At 46.7% G+C, this 18,486-nt stretch overlaps 2 protein-coding genes across 6 annotated transcripts in view; one reads left to right on the top strand and one right to left on the bottom strand.

Annotated features, from left to right (window-relative positions):
• Positions 1–3,331: 3,331 nt before the first annotated feature.
• NDUFB11 (NADH:ubiquinone oxidoreductase subunit B11) lies at positions 3,332–5,664 on the bottom strand. Its single transcript, XM_021679615.1, has 3 exons — positions 5,365–5,664; positions 3,722–3,852; positions 3,332–3,559 (listed from the first exon to the last, which is right to left on the bottom strand). The coding sequence occupies exons 1-3, from the start codon at positions 5,566–5,568 to the stop codon at positions 3,433–3,435; spliced, it is 462 nt and encodes a 153-aa protein (XP_021535290.1). The 5' UTR covers positions 5,569–5,664; the 3' UTR covers positions 3,332–3,432.
• Positions 5,665–6,119: 455 nt separating this feature from the next.
• Positions 6,120–18,486, top strand: part of RBM10 (RNA binding motif protein 10) — a 29,196-nt gene continuing 16,829 nt past the window's right edge. For 4 of the 5 annotated variants that reach the window (XM_044911941.1, XM_044911946.1, XM_044911942.1 and 1 more), the window contains exons 1-2: positions 6,120–6,389; positions 8,396–8,537. In XM_044911941.1, coding sequence (XP_044767876.1) covers positions 8,521–8,537 — 17 coding nt within the window. In that variant the 5' untranslated portion in view covers positions 6,120–6,389; positions 8,396–8,520. Of the gene's footprint in view, positions 6,421–8,395; positions 8,538–18,486 lie in introns of all 5 variants that reach the window. The other variant, XM_044911939.1, reaches the window with a different exon arrangement.

The raw sequence follows: 18,486 nt of genomic DNA, 5'->3' as shown, positions 1-18,486 counted from the left end.
TGAAGGATGAAGGAGGTTGGTATCCGTTATGTTGCCGGAGCAGAGCTGGGTCCAACAGATCAAGGTTCAAACATCCCTGGGGTCAAACGGTAGGGTGAAAGTCCTCTCTGTTTAGGCCCTCTGACCACTCACACCAGCCCCCGCCGTCACCCCCACCCTGGGAAATTCCAGAGGACAAGGATGCTGGTATGTATCAGTGTCTGGTACACTGTCAGGACTTAGCACATGGTAGGCAACAAACGTCCACCTCTTCAGCTCAGTGTGGTCCTTAAAAGGGCAGTGGCTCACCGGAACGGCTACAGTGAGGATGATGGAGGGCGCTGAACGATGGCGGGGATGTGGCGTTCACCACCGAGGGATGTGGAGATTGGAAAATTGGAGTCATTTACTAAAGCTGATCCCATTTTGCCCCATGACTTAGGTCCTAGGTATATGCCCAAGAGAAATGAGTGCATCTATCCATCAAAAAATGTATACAGCAAGGGATGCCTGGGTGGCTCAGTCGGTTAAGCATCTGCCTTCTGCTCAGGTCATGATCCCAGGGTCCTGGGATCGAGCCCCGCATCGGGCTCCCTGCTCAGCGGGAAGCCTGCTTCTCCCTCTCCCAGTCCTCCTGCTTGTGCTCCCTCTCTTGCTGTCTCTCTCTCTGCCAAATAAATAAATAAAATCTTTTTAAAAAATTTAAAAAATAAAAAATGTATATAACAACAAAAAGATGTGTATAAGAATGTTCACAGAATCGGGGTGCCTGGGTGGCTCAGTCGGTTAAGTGTCTGCCTTCAGCTCAGGTCATGATCCCGGGGTCCTGGGATCGAGCCCCACATCGGGCTCCCTGCTCAGTGGGGAGCCTGTTTCTTCCTCTCCCTCTGTCCACCACTCCCCCTGCTTGTGCTCTCTCTCTCTCTGTGTCAAATAAATAAATAAAATTTAAAAAAAAAAGAATGTTCACAGAATCATTCTTAATAGCCCCACGCAGAAAACTACCCAAATGCCCATCAACACTGGAACGGATGAAGTGAGATCTAGTCACACAATGGAAGAGATTACAGCAGCGAGAACAAACTACCGATTATGTAACAATGTGGTTCCATCTCACAAACATCATGGTGAACTAAAGAAGCTGGAGAGAAAAACGTGTGATTGCATTTATATGGAAGTCCCAAGCCAGACAAAGCTAACTTACGTTGTTCGAGGTCAGGAGAGTGGTTACCCTTGGAGTGGGGGTGGGCGGGGAGGGGGGAGGGTTGGACCTGAAGGGAGCTTCTAGTGTTTGTTCATGTTCTCTTTCTCAACCTGGATGCTGGTTACGTAGGAGCATCCAGTTTGTAAAAAGTAAATGAACTTTGAAGACTGTATGTATATATATTTTTAAGATTTTATTTATCTATTTGAGAGAGAGAGAGAGAGCATGGGCGGTGGGGGCAGGGGGAGAGGCAGAGGGAGAGGGAGAAGCAGACGCCCCACTGAGCAGGAAGCCTGACTTGGGACTCGATCCCAGGACCCTGAGATCATGACCTGAGCTGAAAGCAGATGCTTAACTGACTGAGCCACCCAGGAGCCCCTGTATGTACATTTTAATTCAATAGTCAGAACAAAGAAGTTTTGAGGTGGCCGGTTGTGGCTGGGAGGGGAGGGAAGGTGGTATTGTTGCCATCAGGAAGGGAGCAAAAATATGGATTTTAGGATTTAGTCCAAGTGCAGGCTCCTGTTTGGCCAGAATGGAGGTTTCTTGAGGTCCTGGGAGCTGGATGAGGAGGAGAACTGGGGGGAACTGGAAGTATGCAGCCTCAGTAGCCGTAAGCCTGAAGGGCATTGATGGTAGGGCACAGTCCCTATATCAGAGGTAGCAATATCACGTTTCTCAAGCACATACTGTACCAATCCGTGCTCTAAGCCAACGGACATGCCCGAATACCTGCCCTCATGCAGCTTACCTCCTGGATGGGGTCAGTGGGGGGATAGGTTCTCTGGGCCGATGGTAGGGTATGGCAGCAACAGGCTGAGGTTTATTATAGGGAGTAATCGCCCAATATACTCAGGTACTTGGTGGCTGGGATAACATGTCCCTTTCACTTTCAGTTCCGGTAACAGCAGGCTGGAAGGTGGAGAGTGCTCCCTTTACATGTTGGGATTCTCTGCTTTGGGGCCTATCCTCAGGTTGGGAGACAGGCCCCACAAGGAAGCACTCAGGAAGTGAAATTGCTCACTTCCGGGAAGGCTCTACGTGGATGTTGCTCCCACCTTAGCCACAGGCCAGTGGACTAGGGCTCCTCCTGAGACTCAGTAGCTAGGGGTAGAAACATCACCTCTGAAGTCCCAAGCAGGAACAAGCACAGAGATGGTAGCAATGAGCATGTGATGTGGAGTTTTGAAGTATGGGCTGTGGAACAGGGCAGAGATGCCAAGGGCATGAAGGGGAGCCCAGATGTCCAGACTTAAAAGGGATTTAGGAGAGACTCCCTGGAAAGAAACAGACAGCTAGAGCAAGTCTCCTGAGCTCCATCTTCCAGAAGACAGAGAGACAGAGGGGGACAAAGACAGAGCCTGAAAGAATGAGCCCCTGATGCAAGGAGACAGCCTATTCCCAGAGAAAGAATGTGCAAGGGGAGAATTCCTGAGAGAGAGACAGAGAGAGACAGAGAGAGACAGAGAGAGAGAGAAGGGGAGCAGGCAGGCAAAGACACGCATGCATATACAGAGATGTGCATCTTGTGTGCGAGACCACCCAGACTGGGACAGAAGGGAAGAGAGAGGCATCCAGACTCACCAAGACACAAGACGGGCAGAAACTCCAAAGCGCAGAGAGAAACGGAGAAGGTGGCGACGGAGACAAATGCTCATCCTTGGCAATAGAAAAGCCCTGCTCTGACACACCACCCTCAATCCCCAGTCGTCCTGGCCCTTCTAAGATGGTTGCCATTGATTTCTTCCTATATGCCAAACCCCCATCCAGAGGAGCCCTGAGCCACCCTGTAAGAAGCCCGGACTATTCTGCTGGAGAGAGATGCCACATGGAAGAAGACTGAAGTGCCAGACACGCGAATGAAGATGCCACCTTGGATGTCCATCCCAGTTAAAGATGCCTCCAGCCCCCCTGCCACCATCTGACTGCAACCACCTGAGGCCCCGAGAAGAGCCACCTAGCTAAGCCCAGTCGACCACAGGACCATGAAAGGTAATACTAAATTGTCACCTTCAGCCACTAAGTCTTAGGGTGTTTGTTACCCAGCAACAGATAACCACAACACCGAGAAAAGGCTGCAGTGGCCTTTTAAGACCTGACACCCCCATTCCCACATCCCCCCGCCACAACAAAACCAACACCAGCCAGTCAGACTTTTAGTCCCTTTAATTAGGTGCTCTGAAGAAAGGGCAGAATGACAGGCAGGCGGTGGAGAAGGTGATGTTTCTTGAGCCCTGCTTGGCAACGGGTCAGTCCTCATCCTCCGGCAGCTGGATCTTGCTGGGGTCAAAGTAGTTGGATTCCATGATGGGGAGGCCATTGGCCTCTCGGAATTTAACAAGCCTCTCAGCCTCTCGGCGGGCCCACTCCTGCATTCTGGAGGCAGCAGCACGGGAGTAGACATGAGGGAGCCTCACTGGACACCAATCCCCATCTTATCTCCCCAATCCCCACTGGCACAAAGAACAGGATGCCTGGCACAGTCCCCTTCAACCTCCACCCCCACCCATTCCACTCTCTTGGACACCCCCCATGCACCTGTAATCAGGCAGATAAGCTACAAAGGTGCTGCCAAGGACCAAGACAATGGAGAAGCCAAAGAAAAAGACGACCCGCATGTTCCAGACGTCCACAACAGGGTCCTTGTCATAACCGTGGGAGTCTGGGTTCTGTGGCAAGAAGAAGAAGAGGTCAATGAGGGCTTCCTGTGGCTCCACAAAAGCCTTATGCTGGCACTGCATAAGTTGGTCTCCAATTTCACCTCAGACCAATCTCTCCTCTCTCCTTTAATTCTTCTTTCTAGTCTTAGGAGTTGTCAACCTCCTTGCTACCACGGGGCCTTTGCACTTACTGTTCCCTCTGCCTGGAAAGCCTTTCCCCCAGATCTTGTCATGGCTAGATCTGTCTCCTCACTCAAAGTGTTGGCTTCATAATCACTTCCCTTAGGAGGCATTCCCTAGTCACCTTATCCATTACTTGTCTTAAACTACAGGAAATTGCCACTTTTATGGGTTACAGATGGTTGAATATTGCCAATTTCCTATGGTTTCACCTAACAAAATTACCCCCTACCCCAAAGTCACTCCCCATCCACTTATCTTGCTTAACTTTCTTTCTAGCAGTTATTAGTTTACCAAGGTAGCATCTCCCCAGGTCCTATCACATTATCTTATTACATACTCAATATTACTGTTTCCAAATATTTTACATGTTTACCTTCTGTGTTCTCCACTATCATATAAGCTCTACGAGAGCAAGGGCTTTATCTGATTTCCACACTGCTGAACCCCTAGGGCCCTGAACCGCACCTGGCATACAGCAGGCCCTGGCTCCTTATTTACAAAATGAACGGATAAATGAATAAGCATCCTATATATCCAAGCCAGAGGACAGTACTGATGAAGAACCTACTGTGTGCCATACACAAACTTCAGCATATCCCAGGGAGGCGGAAAGTAGCAATAATGATTAACACCTTCTAATGCTGAATACCAGGTGCCGGCAGCCGTTCTTAGCATTTTGACTCATTTAATTACATGAGGCAGATGTAGCATTTTATTTTCTAGAAGGTGTCCTCATACTTTCCCCATTTTACAAAGAGGCAACCACGGAGTTAAGCTACTTGACCAAGGTCACAAAGATGAATAACTGTGGGTGCTTGTATTCCAACCATGGCATTCTGATTTCAGAGTCTCTGCTATCACCACAGCACAGAGGACCTGATTCCGCCACACGTTCAGTTATGCGAGTTTGGGCAAGTCACTTAACATCTTTATGCTTCAGTTTCCTCATCTGTAGAACAGGCATGCTAACAGTACCTACTTCAAAATAGGGTTGTTTCGAGGATTAGATAAGATAACGTACATAGAGTGTTTAGATTATTACTATTATACATGGGTGTTTAGTATTATTGTCGTTACACTATATTGCTTCTAACGTGTTCTGAGCATTGCCCACTTCAGGTTTTGATACCTGTCTGCAAAATAAAGCCAATCTCGCCCCTGGCCCTGAACTGAAGATTACTAGGGGACAAACAAGGAAATCAAGCTAGGCCAAGTTCCCAAGTCTCCGAGGATTTCACCAGCAGCGCAATCCTCAGCCGCCTAAGAACGTCCTCTACAGCGCCCGGTCCGCCGGCCCCCGATTGACCCTTCTGGCGTCCCGTTTCCACTCCCTCTCACCTTCTCATAGAGGTTTTCGTCCTCCGGATCTGGGTCCTCCTGCCAGCGTACGGTCGGTTCCGGCGTCCGCTTTCCAGCCACAGCCGACGGGGCGATTACGGCCCTGGACGAGCTGGATTCCCAGCGAACACTGGCTGCCGGGAAACGCGTCGCCGCTACTGCCAAAAGGCGGCGAGCGCACAAACCTAACAGCCCGCCCGCCATGACAGATTGTGCTGCTAGCTCTCAGGGGCGGGGACGGAAATGCGACTACGCGCAGCTGCAGTTGGCCCGAGCGCGACAATTGTCGCTCCGCCCCCGCTGCACTAAATAGGTCCCGAGTCTGGATTTGGTTTTCAAATGAAGTGAAGCGCTGAGCAGCCCTCTTTCCTTCCCTCTGTCATGGCCTCACGGGGGCGACCACTTTCCTAACCTCGGTCAGGCTAAGGAATTTTTGGCTGATAGGTCTGCTCATTTCCTTGATAAGAAAGCGTTGACATTTGGGTGGATGCAGGTCCCAGCCAATGGCACGGAGATTTCCCTCGCCCTCTGGGAAAGGGGGCGGAGCTTCCGTTTGTCTTTCATCTTCGAAGGGAGCCAAGCTTCTAAAAAGCGGGCCTCGCCGGATTGGCCAATAGCTACTCCTTTTCGCGACTTGCGAGCGTTCGGAAGGAGAGTGGGGAGGTGGCATACGCTTGCCAATCAGAGCCGGCCAGGGCTGGCCGTCGGCGGCCGGCGACCAATAGACGAGGCCGGCCAGAGCGCGCTCCCTTAGTAGGTGGATGGTGGTCGAAGCGCCGGCTCCCTTCTCGTCGTCGCCATTTTGTGCTGGTGATTGCGGCCGGCTGGGAGTAGGCGGCAGTGGGTTTCCTGGGGAGGGTAGCGCGCTTGGCGCTTCTCCCCTCCCCGCTCCTCCGCCCTTCTGCCTCCAGCCTCGGACTTGGGGGTGGTGCGGGCCGGCTCCGCTGAGCTGGGAGAGTTGGAGGAGGTGGCGGCGCGCCGAGGTGATGTCCGGGAGCCCTCCCTTGACAGCCCGGGCCGAGAAGGTGAGCGTCGTCGCTGGTCGTGGGGGCGGAGGTAAGGGGCCGGGGGCGGGCGGGTGCGGAGAGGAGGCTCGAGGGCGGACTCCGGGACGTGGGCCTGGGCTACGCGCGGAACCGAGGGATGGCGTGCATGGCCTGAGCCCGGGAGGGGGTGTCTCCCCCCCCCTTTTGAGAGCGGAGGCGCGTGCGCGATTGGGGCACAGAATGGGTGCACGCGGGTTGGGGGAAGGGAAAGACCGATGGGAGTGGGCTTCCGTGGCTTACTGTGTCTGCGACACCGAACTTTATCCGTGGAGGGGCCAAGGTCTTTATCCATAGGGGAGGGGGTGTGCTATCTGCTCTGTGTGACTTGGGTACTTACCTATCCATGGGGAAGCATTCTGTGGCTCTGGTCCTTATTCTTGGGTGGGGGAGGAGGAGGAGGAGGAGGAGGAACAACGGGAACGTCTCTATGACTCTGGTCTTTATCCTTGCAGTCTGTGCTGTAACTCAGGTCCTTATCCATGGGGAGGGGTCCTTATCCATAGGGAGTCTTCCTGGGACTGGCCCTAACCAACCCAGTTGCTAGGCGGGGAGGGAGCGCAAGGAATGTGTGTATGACTTACTGCCCCTTCTTTGGGAAGGGGTTCGTATCTGTGACTCTGACGCTCATCCTTTGAAAGGGCCTCAGTGTGTGATTATGGTCTGTATTCATTGTTCCTGTCTTGCGATTTTGGCCCACAGTTATTCGGGGTGCATGTCTGTGACTTTGGTCCCTATCTGTTGTGGATACCAGTGTGTGACTCTGAGCTCTTTGCCAGAGTCTACTGAGGGTTTTGTATCTGGCTCTCATCCACTGGGGCCCCTGGTTGTGATTCTAACTCTTATCCATCTGGGAGCAGGCAGCTCTGGTTCCCTGTGGCTTAAGGAGGAAGAGAAAATTAGTTGTGTGTATACATGGAGGAAAGGTGTGGTGGTAATCTAGTGTTGGGCAGGTGTTGTTACTGCCTAGCTTTGCCTGATTCCTGCTCAGAGGGTGGGGCCTGAAGATTCTGGGATACTTCTTGGTGACCCCTGGCCAGGTCACGTGGCTCTGGGGACTTACTTAGTTCTCGTGGCAGCCCTGAGGGTTGGGTGAAGTGACTGCCCTTCCATCCCAGCAGAACAGCACAGGGGTTGGGAACAGCCTCAAAAGGGCTCCTTTTGCCTCTGAATAAGTTGGACCCAGAGCCCTGGGGAGAGAACCACCTTGGGACCTGGCTCCGCATAAGAGACAGGGCGCATAAGAGACAGGGCTCGAGGCTGAGCCAGTTGCAGAGTGAGGGCCAAAGCTGTGTTGGCCCGGAGCCCAGGGAGACGTCAGCTGTCTCACTGCCAAGTTAGCCCCTTTACCCTCTAGGCCTTTCGTGGTCTTCTGCTGTCTTGTAGGGGGCAGCCAACCTCTTGTTGGGAGGATGAAATGGCACCTGGGGCCCCATGGAAGGAGCCTGGTGGGCGCCTACAACTCCCGCTGTGAAGTCTTGCTTCCGTGCCTAATGTGCCTGATCTTAGACAAGTCATCCAGCACCGAGAACCCCCTGGGCAGGTAGCTCCAGGCTCAGACTTGTCTACCAGTCTCAGATGGCAGAGCCCTGATCACAGAATAGGTGGTACCACCAGATCTCTCTGCAGGATGCTCCCTCTCTGCTGAAGGCCCTGCTGTTTCTGTTTTATTTTATTTAAGTAAGCTCTACGCCCAGTGTGGGGCTTGAACTCATGACCCCGAGATCCAGAGTTGCATGTTCTACTGACTGAGCCAGCCAGGTGCCCCTGGCCTTGCTATTTTAGGGCTGTGGGCTGTAGCTTCATGTTTGTGGGGAAAGGAAGGAGCAGGCCAGGTAGGGGCTGCCTTCCCACTCTGGTCCACAGGAGCACCAGGAAGTTGGGAAGTAATGTCCTTGGGCTAAGGGACAGCAGAGAGCCTTGACAACAAGGGTTTCTCAAGGAGGCCCCAACTGCCTTGACCCCTTTCTTCCTTCTCCTCTCCCCAGAGTCCCTGCAGGAGGCATCACCCAGGCTGGCAGATCATGGTGGCAGCAGCGGGGGTGGCTGGGAAGTGAAACGGAGCCAGCGGCTGAGGAGGGGCCCCAGCAGCCCCCGCAGGCCCTATCAGGACATGGAGTATGAAAGACGGTGAGTTACCCACTCCCACCCCTACCAAGCATCCTAGACTTATCCCCGTGTAAGGATTGGTCCAGGAAGGTGCTAGGAGGGGACTTCCGGGCAGAGGAAACAGTGCAGCAGATGATTGGTTTCTTTTCAGCAGACATTTACTTGGCACCTGTTGTGAGCCAGGACCTGTGCTAGGCTCTAGCAGTGCAGTGCTGAGTGAGACAGATAAGACTGCAGCCTTCTGCCTCAGTGTCTCACAAGGGAGACCACACAGTTTACAGGTGACTAAGAAACAGCTTGATAGGTGCCATGGTTGGTTGTGGAGTTGGGAAAGGATCAAGAGAAAGGGAGGAATGGAGGCAGAGGCCCAGGTTTCCAGTTTGGGTGACTCAGATGTTCACCACCACCAAGGTGTGGACAGCCACTGCAGGAGGAGAGGCAGAGGTGGGTGGCAGGTGGGTGGTGGGTTGTAAGTGCCTGTGGATTCTCAGGGGAGAGGTGTGGGCTATAGCTTTGGGTTGGAGGGATGGATGGGAGTGGTCCTTTCAGAGTCAGGCATTTGTGCAGGATAAGTATGGGGCAAGCCAGGTCAGATAGTGGGAGACTTCAGGACAAGGTGGGCTGAAGCTGGCAGGATACTTGTCTTAGAATGGGACACTCTCGTATGGTTATTTTTATTTTATTTTATTTTTTCCCGTGTGGTTATTTTTAAACTGGTATGAACAGGAAACAGTCGGGACACTTGGTAAAATACAGAGATCCTGGGCCAACCCTCACCATCCTGGTGGATCACTCCAGTTGATTCTCATGCAGATGATCTATTCCTGACATATTAAGAGTGCCTAGGAAAGTAGACCTAATGCTCCCAGAAAGCCTCTGTTAAGAGTCAGTAGATTTATAAAAAGTCAGGGGGGAAATAATTTTTTAAAATGTCTTACAAAGGGTTTCTTCTTCCACCACCCCCTCTAAAAATGTTTTCTGAAGAGCGAGCCCAAATTTGAGATAGGGTCATCATCTAGTGTTATTCAGTCTTCTTAAAAAAATGTCTTTTGAAAGCATTCAAGTTTTGGGTGGTATTCTCTGGAAATGCTCTGTGGCAGTTTCTGAGTTTGAGTAGGTGACATACTTCCTTCAGACTTTATAACCAAATAAAGCCACTGTCTTTCGGCTTTCAAAAGACCTCAAGTGCAGAGGTTTGAGTTAAATCATACCTTCTCAGTTCAAGGTGGGTTTCTGTCATAGATCACTGCAGGGCCTTCTCTTGCCATATTTTTTTTTCCTTTTTATTTCCAATTCCGATAGCTGTAGGCAGCTGCTCTGTCCTGTTTGAAAGGTATCCTTCTAAAATATGTAGCATTGTTTTGAGTGTCCCTGTTTTCAGTTTATACAAATGACAGAGTGCTACAGTTTTCATTCTGTTCCTGAATTTTGTATTAGCACTGCATTTTTAAGATCTGTCTCCATTGCCATGTATATATTAGTGCTTTGCTCCTAATTGGTCCCAAGGACGCCATGGTGTATGCCTGTTGCCTTTTACTTAATGATTCCCTCAGGATGGGTACCTGTAAGATTCATCACTTTTTTGTCTTGTAATCTGTGCATTCAGAAACCTCTGTTCCTGCCTCTGGATCGCAAAGATTGTTTTCACTCTATAGTTTTCCCTTTCACGTTCAGATCTTTAATAACATTTAAGAGTACACTTTTGAATATGGTATAAGGTAGGTTCTGGTTTTGTGTTCCTCAACATAGTAGGCAGTTTTCCCAGTACCTTTTAAATAGTCCATTCTTTCTTTATTGATTTGTAGTACGTCATCTCATTTCAAGTTCCCTCATGTACGTGGATCTGTCTTGAGTAATCTGATTTGTTTCATTGGTCTGTTTGCTTAATTCTCATGCCAGAACCTTACTGCTTTTGTTATTATGGCTTTATTAGAATCTCTTAGCTCCAACTTTGCTCTCTTATTTATCAAAGTTGATTTTAGCCATTTGCAGGACTTCTATAAAAAATGTATCAAGTCCCTCAAAAACATTCAAGAATTTTGATTAAGATTGCATCAAATTTATATATTAATTTGGGGAGAACTGTCATCTTTGTTAATTGGTGATCTCATCCAAGACCTGTATGGAGAATATTTTAAAGTTCGTTTAAAGGACATACAAGGGGCTCCTGGGTGACTCAGTTGGTTAGCGTCTGCCTTCGGCTCGGGTCATGATCTCAGGGTCCTGGGATCGAGCCCCACGTCAGGCTCCCTGCTCATCGGGGAGTCTGCTTCTCCCTCTCTCTCTGCCTCCCCTTGCCCTGGCTCACGCTTCCTCTCAGTCTCTCAAATAAATAAATAAAAATCTTAAAAAATAAATAAAATAAAATAAATCTATGGGGTGTCTTTGTGGCTCAGTCAGTTAAGCGTCTGACTCTTGATCTCAGCTCAGGTCTTGATCTCAGGGTCATGAGTTCAAGCCCTACTTTAAAATGAATGAATGAATGAATGAATGACATTCAAATCTGAATAAATGAAAATACAAGTCTTGTGTAATTCCTAGGTGCTTCAATAGTTTTCATTGACATCTTATTTTCTTTTATATTTTCCAAGCTTGTGTTTGCTGGGGTAGAGGAAAGCTGTTGATTTTTTTCTAAGTTATCTTACCCCTGCTGTACTGTCTTGTTATTTCTGATTATTCATTGTTGATTCTGATAGTCTTTCTAAGTAATTGACCATGCTGTATGCAAATAAATTCTGTCACTTCTTTTTCCTCACTTACAACGTTGTCTAGGACTTTAGTACCATATTAAATCGTGTCAGTGATGCTGGGTGCACAAAATAAGATTCATTTTGGCAGGTTGTAACAGAAAATCTGAAGAATAATGGCTTAAGCAATGTAGTTTATTTTCTTTCTCATAAAGGACATCTGCAGATAGATGAGACATTTCTGTCTCATAAAGGACATCTGCAAGACATTAGCAGTCAGTCCCGGCCTGATAGGCAGCCCCGTCTGCTTAGCCATCAAATTGGATGTGTGCTGTAGGCTGTTAGAACATAGCCTTTCATAAACCAAGAAAATAATCTTAGTTTGTCAAGATTGATCAGAAATGAGAATCGGGGGCACCTGGGTGGCTCAGTCAGTTAAGCATCCGACTCTTGATTTCGGCTCAGGTCATGATCTCAGGGTCCTGGGATCGAGTCCCGCATTGGGTCTGCACTCAGCACGGAGTCGGCTTGAGATTCTCTCTCTCCCTCTCCCCCCCGTGCTCACTCGCTCTCTCAAATAAATAAATCTTAAAAAAAAATAATAATCAGGTGTGCCTGGGTGGCTCAGTCGGTTAAATGTCTGCCTTCGGTTCAGGTCATGATCCCAGGGTCCTGGGATTGAGCCTCGCATCCGGCTCCCCGCTCGGCAGAGGGCCTGCTTCTCCCTCTCCCTCTGCCTGCCGTTCCCCCTGCTTGTGCTCTCTCTATCTCTGTCAAATAAATAAATAAATAAAATCTTTAAAAAAAAATAATCAGTGTTGGGTTTGATGAACATTAAAAAAAAAATGAGAATCGAACTTCATAATTACGTGCTTTTTTTTCTCCTTTTGTCCATCAGTTTCACAAATCACATTAAATTATATCCTTGCCATTGTTGAGTTATACCTTCCTTGATCATGGTGTGTATGTTTATAACTTCTTATTTTGAAAAAAATTTCCAATTTTCAGAAAAGTTGCAAGTACAGTAAACTCCTGTATATCTTCTCCCCAGAACCACTAACCGTAAACATTTTGCCACATTTATTTTACCTACCTATATGCCTCACCATCCCCTTCTTCCCCCATCTCTCTCTATATATAGAGATGCAGATACATATCTAGGTATCTATATATAGGCAACTTTTTTTTCCTGTATCATTTCAGTTAGTGACTGACGTGACCCTTAAGCATGACAGAATGTATGTCCTAAGAACAAGGACTGTCTCTTTCGTAACTATAGTACACTTCTGAATATCAGGAAATTGAACATTGTTATAATACTTTTATCTTCTAAAAAGTCTGTATTTTTATGTCATCCCTTGTCCTTTATGGCATTGGTTCCCTAATCTAGGATCCTGTCCAGGATCACACACTACACTGTATGGAGCAACTTTGTATTTTTGGTTCCCTTTACTCAGGAACAGTTACTAAGCCTTTCTTTTTCATCCGTGGCCTCAGTATGTTTTAAGAGCACAGGTCCTTGGCTTTGTAGATGCTTCTGAATTTGAGTTTTCCTAATGCTTATTCATGGATTGTTGGCAGAAAAATTATTTAATATGTACATTTTTAAAACACTTACATTTGATTAGGTACTGTATTATTTAGGATATTTGCATCTGTGTCCCTCAGTAAAGTGGTCTTAACGATTGCCTTTTCTAGTACCCATCTGACACTGAGTCACCATAGCCTCATGGCATGATTTGGGCAGCTTTTGCCATTTCTCTCTTTATTGGAGAAACTTGTATAAAAATTATCTGTCCCTTGAAAGCTTGTTAAAACTGAGCTTCGAAAGAGCCTGGGTTTGTATTTTTTTTTTTTTTTTAAGATTTTATTTATTTATTTATTTATTTGAGAGAGAGAGAGAGAGAGAGAAACAGCATGAGAGGGGATAGGGTCAGAGGGAGAAGCAGGCTCCCCGCCCAGCCGGGAGCCCGATGCGGGACTCGATCCCAGGACTCCGGGATCATGACCTGAGCCGAAGGCAGTCGCTTAACCAACTGAGCCACCCAGGCGAGGGCCTGGGTTTGTAATGATCGTTTTATCTAGTTCTTCTGCCAGTTTTGGCAGTTTATGTTTTCCAGAAATATATTCATTTTGCAGAGGTCCTCACATATTAGGATTCAGTCCAGATTTGTGGAAATGTATTATGAACAGGGTCTGTCTTTGGAAGGTATTTCGTCAAAGTGCTCTGTGGCCAATGAAAAGTGTCCTTTACAAATGTCCAAATCTGTTCTCTTCCCAGGTTTAAATAGCTAGAGTTCAGTATGCAAATTTATTTAGTTTAGGGGCACCTGGGTGGCTCGGGTAAGTGGCCAACTCTTGGTTTCAGCTCAGGTCATGATCTTGGGGTCCTGGAATCAAGCCCCTCCTCAGACTCCATGCTCAGCAGGGAGTCTGCTTGAGGATTCTCTCTCCCTCTCCCCCTCCCCCTCCCCCCTGCTCATATGTGCTTGTGCGCTCGCTCGCTCTCTCTCTAAAGTAAATCTTTAAAAAATTTATTTGGTTTAGATGCTGAGTGTCAGAGTTCAGGGTTTCATCTGAACATTTATCAACTGTTTGGTTCTTAAATTCTGAGGACTAGAGTTCACCTATTGAGGGATAACTGTGGTAAGCAAACACATTGCTCATATCAGAAACCTTAAGGGGCACCTGGGTGGCTCAGTCGGTTAAGCATCTGACTCTATTTCGGCTCAGGTTATGATCTCAGGGTCATGAGATCGAGGTCTGTGTCGGGCTCTGTGCCACGCATGGAGCCTGCTTAAGATTCTCTCTCTCCTTCTCCCCCTCTCCCCCTCCCCTTCTCTAACAAACAAACAAAACAAAACCCTTAAAAATACGTCACTCATACCAACCACTTCTTGTCCAGGCATTTATCATAAAGAAATAATTTGGGTTCCAAGCCAAGCTCACAAGGACAAGGACTTCATTTTATTCACAGCAGTTATCCCCAGCACCTAGAACAGTACTTGACACATAGCAAATGTTACATTAATATTTGTTGAACGAATAAATGAATGAACAATTATGAAAAATTGGAAACCAACCAGATGTCTGGAAACATTTTATTTTCTCCATTTGTTAATTATCTTTGAGCTTTATGGTGTTTTTCCAGTATTTTATTATGAAATTTCAAACATACTGCAAAGTTGGAAGAATTTTACAGTGAATAACCTCTATACCCATCCACTGGATTCTACCATTAACATTTTACCATGCTTGCTTTATGACATGTTGATTTGTTTATGGTATTTTTTAACCCATTTTTAAGTTTTTACAAAGCCAGATTTATCAGGCTTTTTTTTTTTTTAATGACTTCAGGGTTTCGTCTTGCTTAGAAAGGCCTTCCCCGTTCTTGGGGTGATTCATTTTTCTTATGTTTTCCTTCTAATGTCTTTACAGTTTCTATTCAGGGATTTCAATTTTTGATTCATCTAGAATTTACTTGGTATAAGAAGTGAGGTAGATAAACAACTTTTATTTTCTTAAACTTTTTCTGTGAAGGACCGGAAAGTATTTTTGACACTGCAGACCACGCCATCTCTGTCACAACTACTCAGCTAAAAGCAGCCCCAGACAATATGTAAATGAATGGGTATAGCTGTGTTCAAGAAAACTTTATTTAGGTGACTGGATTGGGTCCACTGGCTGTGGTTTGCTGATCTCTGGGCCAGACCGTTATTGCAACTGGTGTTTATTGACTAATCCATTTTCGCCCTGTTCATTTGAGTTGCAACCTTTGGGTTACTCTAAATTTCCATGTGTGTTATTGTGTAGTGTGGACTCTGTTCAGTTTCACTGATCTGCCCATTTGTGTTTCAATGGTTCCACCTTTATATATAATATGTTTTAATATTTGGTGAGGTTCTTTTCCCCCTCATTAGTCTTTTTTTTTTTAAACAGAATTTTCCTGACTCTTCTAAATTGTTTCTTGTCCTTTGCTGTTACAAACAGTGCTGTTGAATGATGCTTTTGTATGTGTGCAAGTATACTAGTATATTAAATTTCCAGGAAAACTGGAGGTCAGGGTAGATTTTTAGTTTTACCAGCTATTGCCAAATTCCCCTCCACAAGGGACTGTTCCCGTTTTCACTCCTACCAGCAGTACAAAAGTGCCTATTTCCTTACCAACAGCGTCTTGCCAAACATTTGGACTTTTACAGATCTGTTGTGTTAGAAATGTTCTATCACAAAGCTTCCTTACAGAAGAATTCCAAATAATATATGTAGATACTCCACATACCAGGAGGTAGAGCTTAATTCTCCTCCTCCTGAGTGTGGGCTAATCTTAGTGACTCACTTCTAAAGAACAGAGGGTAGAAAGGGAAAAAGAGAAGCTCTAGTGGAGGAACCTGGCATACCCCACCACAACCACATGGTCAAGGTCAGCATCGGCAGTGATAAGTCACGTTGATATCATGGGCCCCCTTATACAGTGCGATCAGCAGGGCAAGTCACCTCTCTTGTATTCTCCCCCAAAATACCATAATCTCCATAACTTCTAATCACAAAAACACAACAGACAAACCCAAGTTGAGGTACATTCTGCGAAATAGCTGACCAGTGCTCTTGAAAACTGTCAAAGTCATTAAAAAAAAAAAAGGCAAGACTAAGAAACCTTCACAGGCCAGAGGACACTAAGGGTGCATGATGACTAAAAGCAATGTGGCATCCTGGATTCAATCCTGGAACAGAAAGTGGATGGTAGTGGGAAAATGGGGCACCTGGGTGGCTGTCATTAAGCATCTGCCTTCGGCTCAGGTCATGATCCCAGAGTCCTGGGATTGAGCCCCACATCAGGCTCCCTGCTCCGCGGGAAGCCTGCTCCTCCCTCTCCCACCCCACCCCCACTTGTGTTCCCTCTCTCGCTGTCTCTCGCTCTCTCTAATAAATAAATAAAATCTTAAAAAAAAAAAAAAGTAGTGGGAAAACAGGTGAAATCCTAATAGTGTGGAGTTTAATTAACTTCTTAGTTTTGACAAATGTGCTGTGGTTACATTTGTCCCCTGTTAACATTAGGGGAAGCCGGGTGAAGGGTATACGAGAATTATGTTACCTTTGAACTTCTCTATAAATCTAAAATTATTTCAAAACAAGTTTGACTTCATCAAGATTAGAGTCTTAACATAAAAGGACATGGTTCAAGAGAGTGAAAAGACAACCCACGGAATGGGAAAAGGTATTTGCAAATCATATATCTAATAAGGGATTAACACCCAGAATAGAAAAAGAACTCCTTCAGCAGCACAGGAAAACCCAATTCAGAAATGGGCAGAAGACTCTAATAGACGTTTCTCCAGAAAAGACACACAAGTGGCCGATAAGCACAGGAAGAGATGCAGAATGACAAGTGTTGGTGAGGATGTGGAGAGATGGGAACCATGGTGCATTGCCGATGGGAATGTAAATGGTGCAGCTGCTGTGGGACACTGTCCAGGGGCTCCTCAAAAAAATAAATCTACAACTACCGTGTGGTCCAGCAGTTACATTCCTGGGTATTTACCCAAAGGACTCGAAAGCAGGGAGCCAAACAGATATTTGTACACCAGTGTTCGTAGCAGCATTAGTCACGACACCCAAAACAGCCAGTAGGTGGAAACACACTTGATCTTAGCCAAAAGGCCGAGAAGTGATCAGCAGGTGGAAACAGCGCAGGTGTCCTTCAGCAGATGCATGGCCAAACAAAGTGCTGTATGCGGTACCTACGTACACGTGCGGCCATAGCAAAAGAAGTTCTGACTTATGCTACAACAGAGATGGACCTTGAAAACATGATGCTAAGTGAAAGAAGCCAGACACAAAGTAACAAATATTGTATGATTCCACTTACACGAGGTACCGAGAACAGGCAGATCCATAGAGACTGAAAGTAGAATCGGGGGGAGGGGGGGGTTTAATGTTCAGTGAGTACGGAGTTTCTGTTTGGGATGATGAAAAAAAATTTCCGGAAACAGCCGGTTATGGTTGCTCAACATTGTGAGTATATTTTGTGGTAAATTTTATGAGATCTCTATTTTACCACAATAAAAATGACTAAAAATACACAAAAAGTAAATTGTAGACGTTTATTTTAAAATGGCCTGTCCAGGGGGCGCCTGGGTGGCTCAGATGGTTAAGCATCTGCCTTCGGCTCAGGTCATGATCCCAGGGTCCTGGGATCGAGTCCCACATCGGGCTCCCGGCTCAGTGGGGAGCCTGCTTCTCCCTGTGCCTCTCTCTCTCTCTCTCTCTCTGTCTCTTACGAATAAATAAATAAAATCTTCAAAAAATAAAAAATAAAAATAAAATGGCCTGTCCAGGGTAGTTTTAATTTTCATCCTTCATTATGAGACAGAGCATCTTTTTAAATTGTTTGTATTTCTTTCCTGTGAATTCTGTTCCTCTTCCTCTTCCCATGCTTTTTCCCAGTTAATTTGTCCTGACTGGGCTCATGATGTTTTTTTTCTTTTCCAAGCAGAAGTGTTTTATTTTTATATAGTTAACTTTAATAATCTCTTCTGTGGCTTCTGGATTTGGGTCATAGTTTTCCCCCATTTCAAGATTATCAAGAAATCATCTCGTGTTTTCTTCTACTTTTATGGTTTCAGTTCTATTAAATCTTTGACCCATTTTATTTATTTTTTTAAAGATTTTATTTATTTATTTGACAGAGACACAGCGAGAGAGGGAACACAAGCAGGGGGAGTGGGAGAGGGAGAAGCAGGCTCCCCGCCGAGCAGGGAGCCCGATGCGGGGCTCGATCCCAGGACCCTGGGATCGACCTGAGCTGAAGGCAGATGCCCAATGACTGAGCCACCCAGGCACCCCGACAAGTTTTATTTTTATTATTATTTTTTACTCTCGGACCGTGCATTTTAATTTTTTTTCATATTTTCCTGATTGTTTTATTTTTATTTTTTAAGAGATTTATTTATTTATTTTACAGAGAGCACACGCACATGCAGGTAGGGGGAGGGGCAGAGGGAGAGAATCTCAAGCAGACTCCCTGCTGAGTGTGGAGCCCATCGTGGGGCTCAATCCCAGGACCCTGAGGTCATGACAAGCTAAAATCCAGAGTCGGCCACTTAACCAACTGAGCAACCCAGGTGCCCCGATTGTTTTATTTTTGAAATTTTTTTTTCCTCATGAGAAGTGTACTCTTCAAACCCCACCCCCTATTTCTCCCGTCCCCTCCACCCACCTCTTTCTGGTGACCATCAGTTCTCTATAGTTAAGAGTCTGTTTCTTGGGGCGCCTGGGGGGCTCAG

Source organism: Neomonachus schauinslandi, chromosome X (assembly GCF_002201575.2).
Source record: "Neomonachus schauinslandi chromosome X, ASM220157v2, whole genome shotgun sequence".
In the NCBI taxonomy this organism is placed as follows: Eukaryota; Metazoa; Chordata; class Mammalia; order Carnivora; family Phocidae; genus Neomonachus; species Neomonachus schauinslandi.
This window is presented reverse-complemented; position numbering and strand designations above follow the sequence as displayed.

What these genes read in the sequence shown, in the direction of transcription:
- NDUFB11 (XM_021679615.1), bottom strand. Translation starts at nt 5,568, where the DNA reads ATGGCGGGCGGGCTGTTAGGTTTGTGCGCTCGCCGCCTTTTGGCAGTA. An exon ending in ACGAAAACCTCTATGAGAAG is followed by an intron (nt 3,853 to 5,364) that starts GTGAGAGGGAGT and finishes TTCTTGCCACAG; the next exon opens with AACCCAGACTCCCACGGTTA. An exon ending in GCTTATCTGCCTGATTACAG is followed by an intron (nt 3,560 to 3,721) that starts GTGCATGGGGGG and finishes TGCTGCCTCCAG; the next exon opens with AATGCAGGAGTGGGCCCGCC.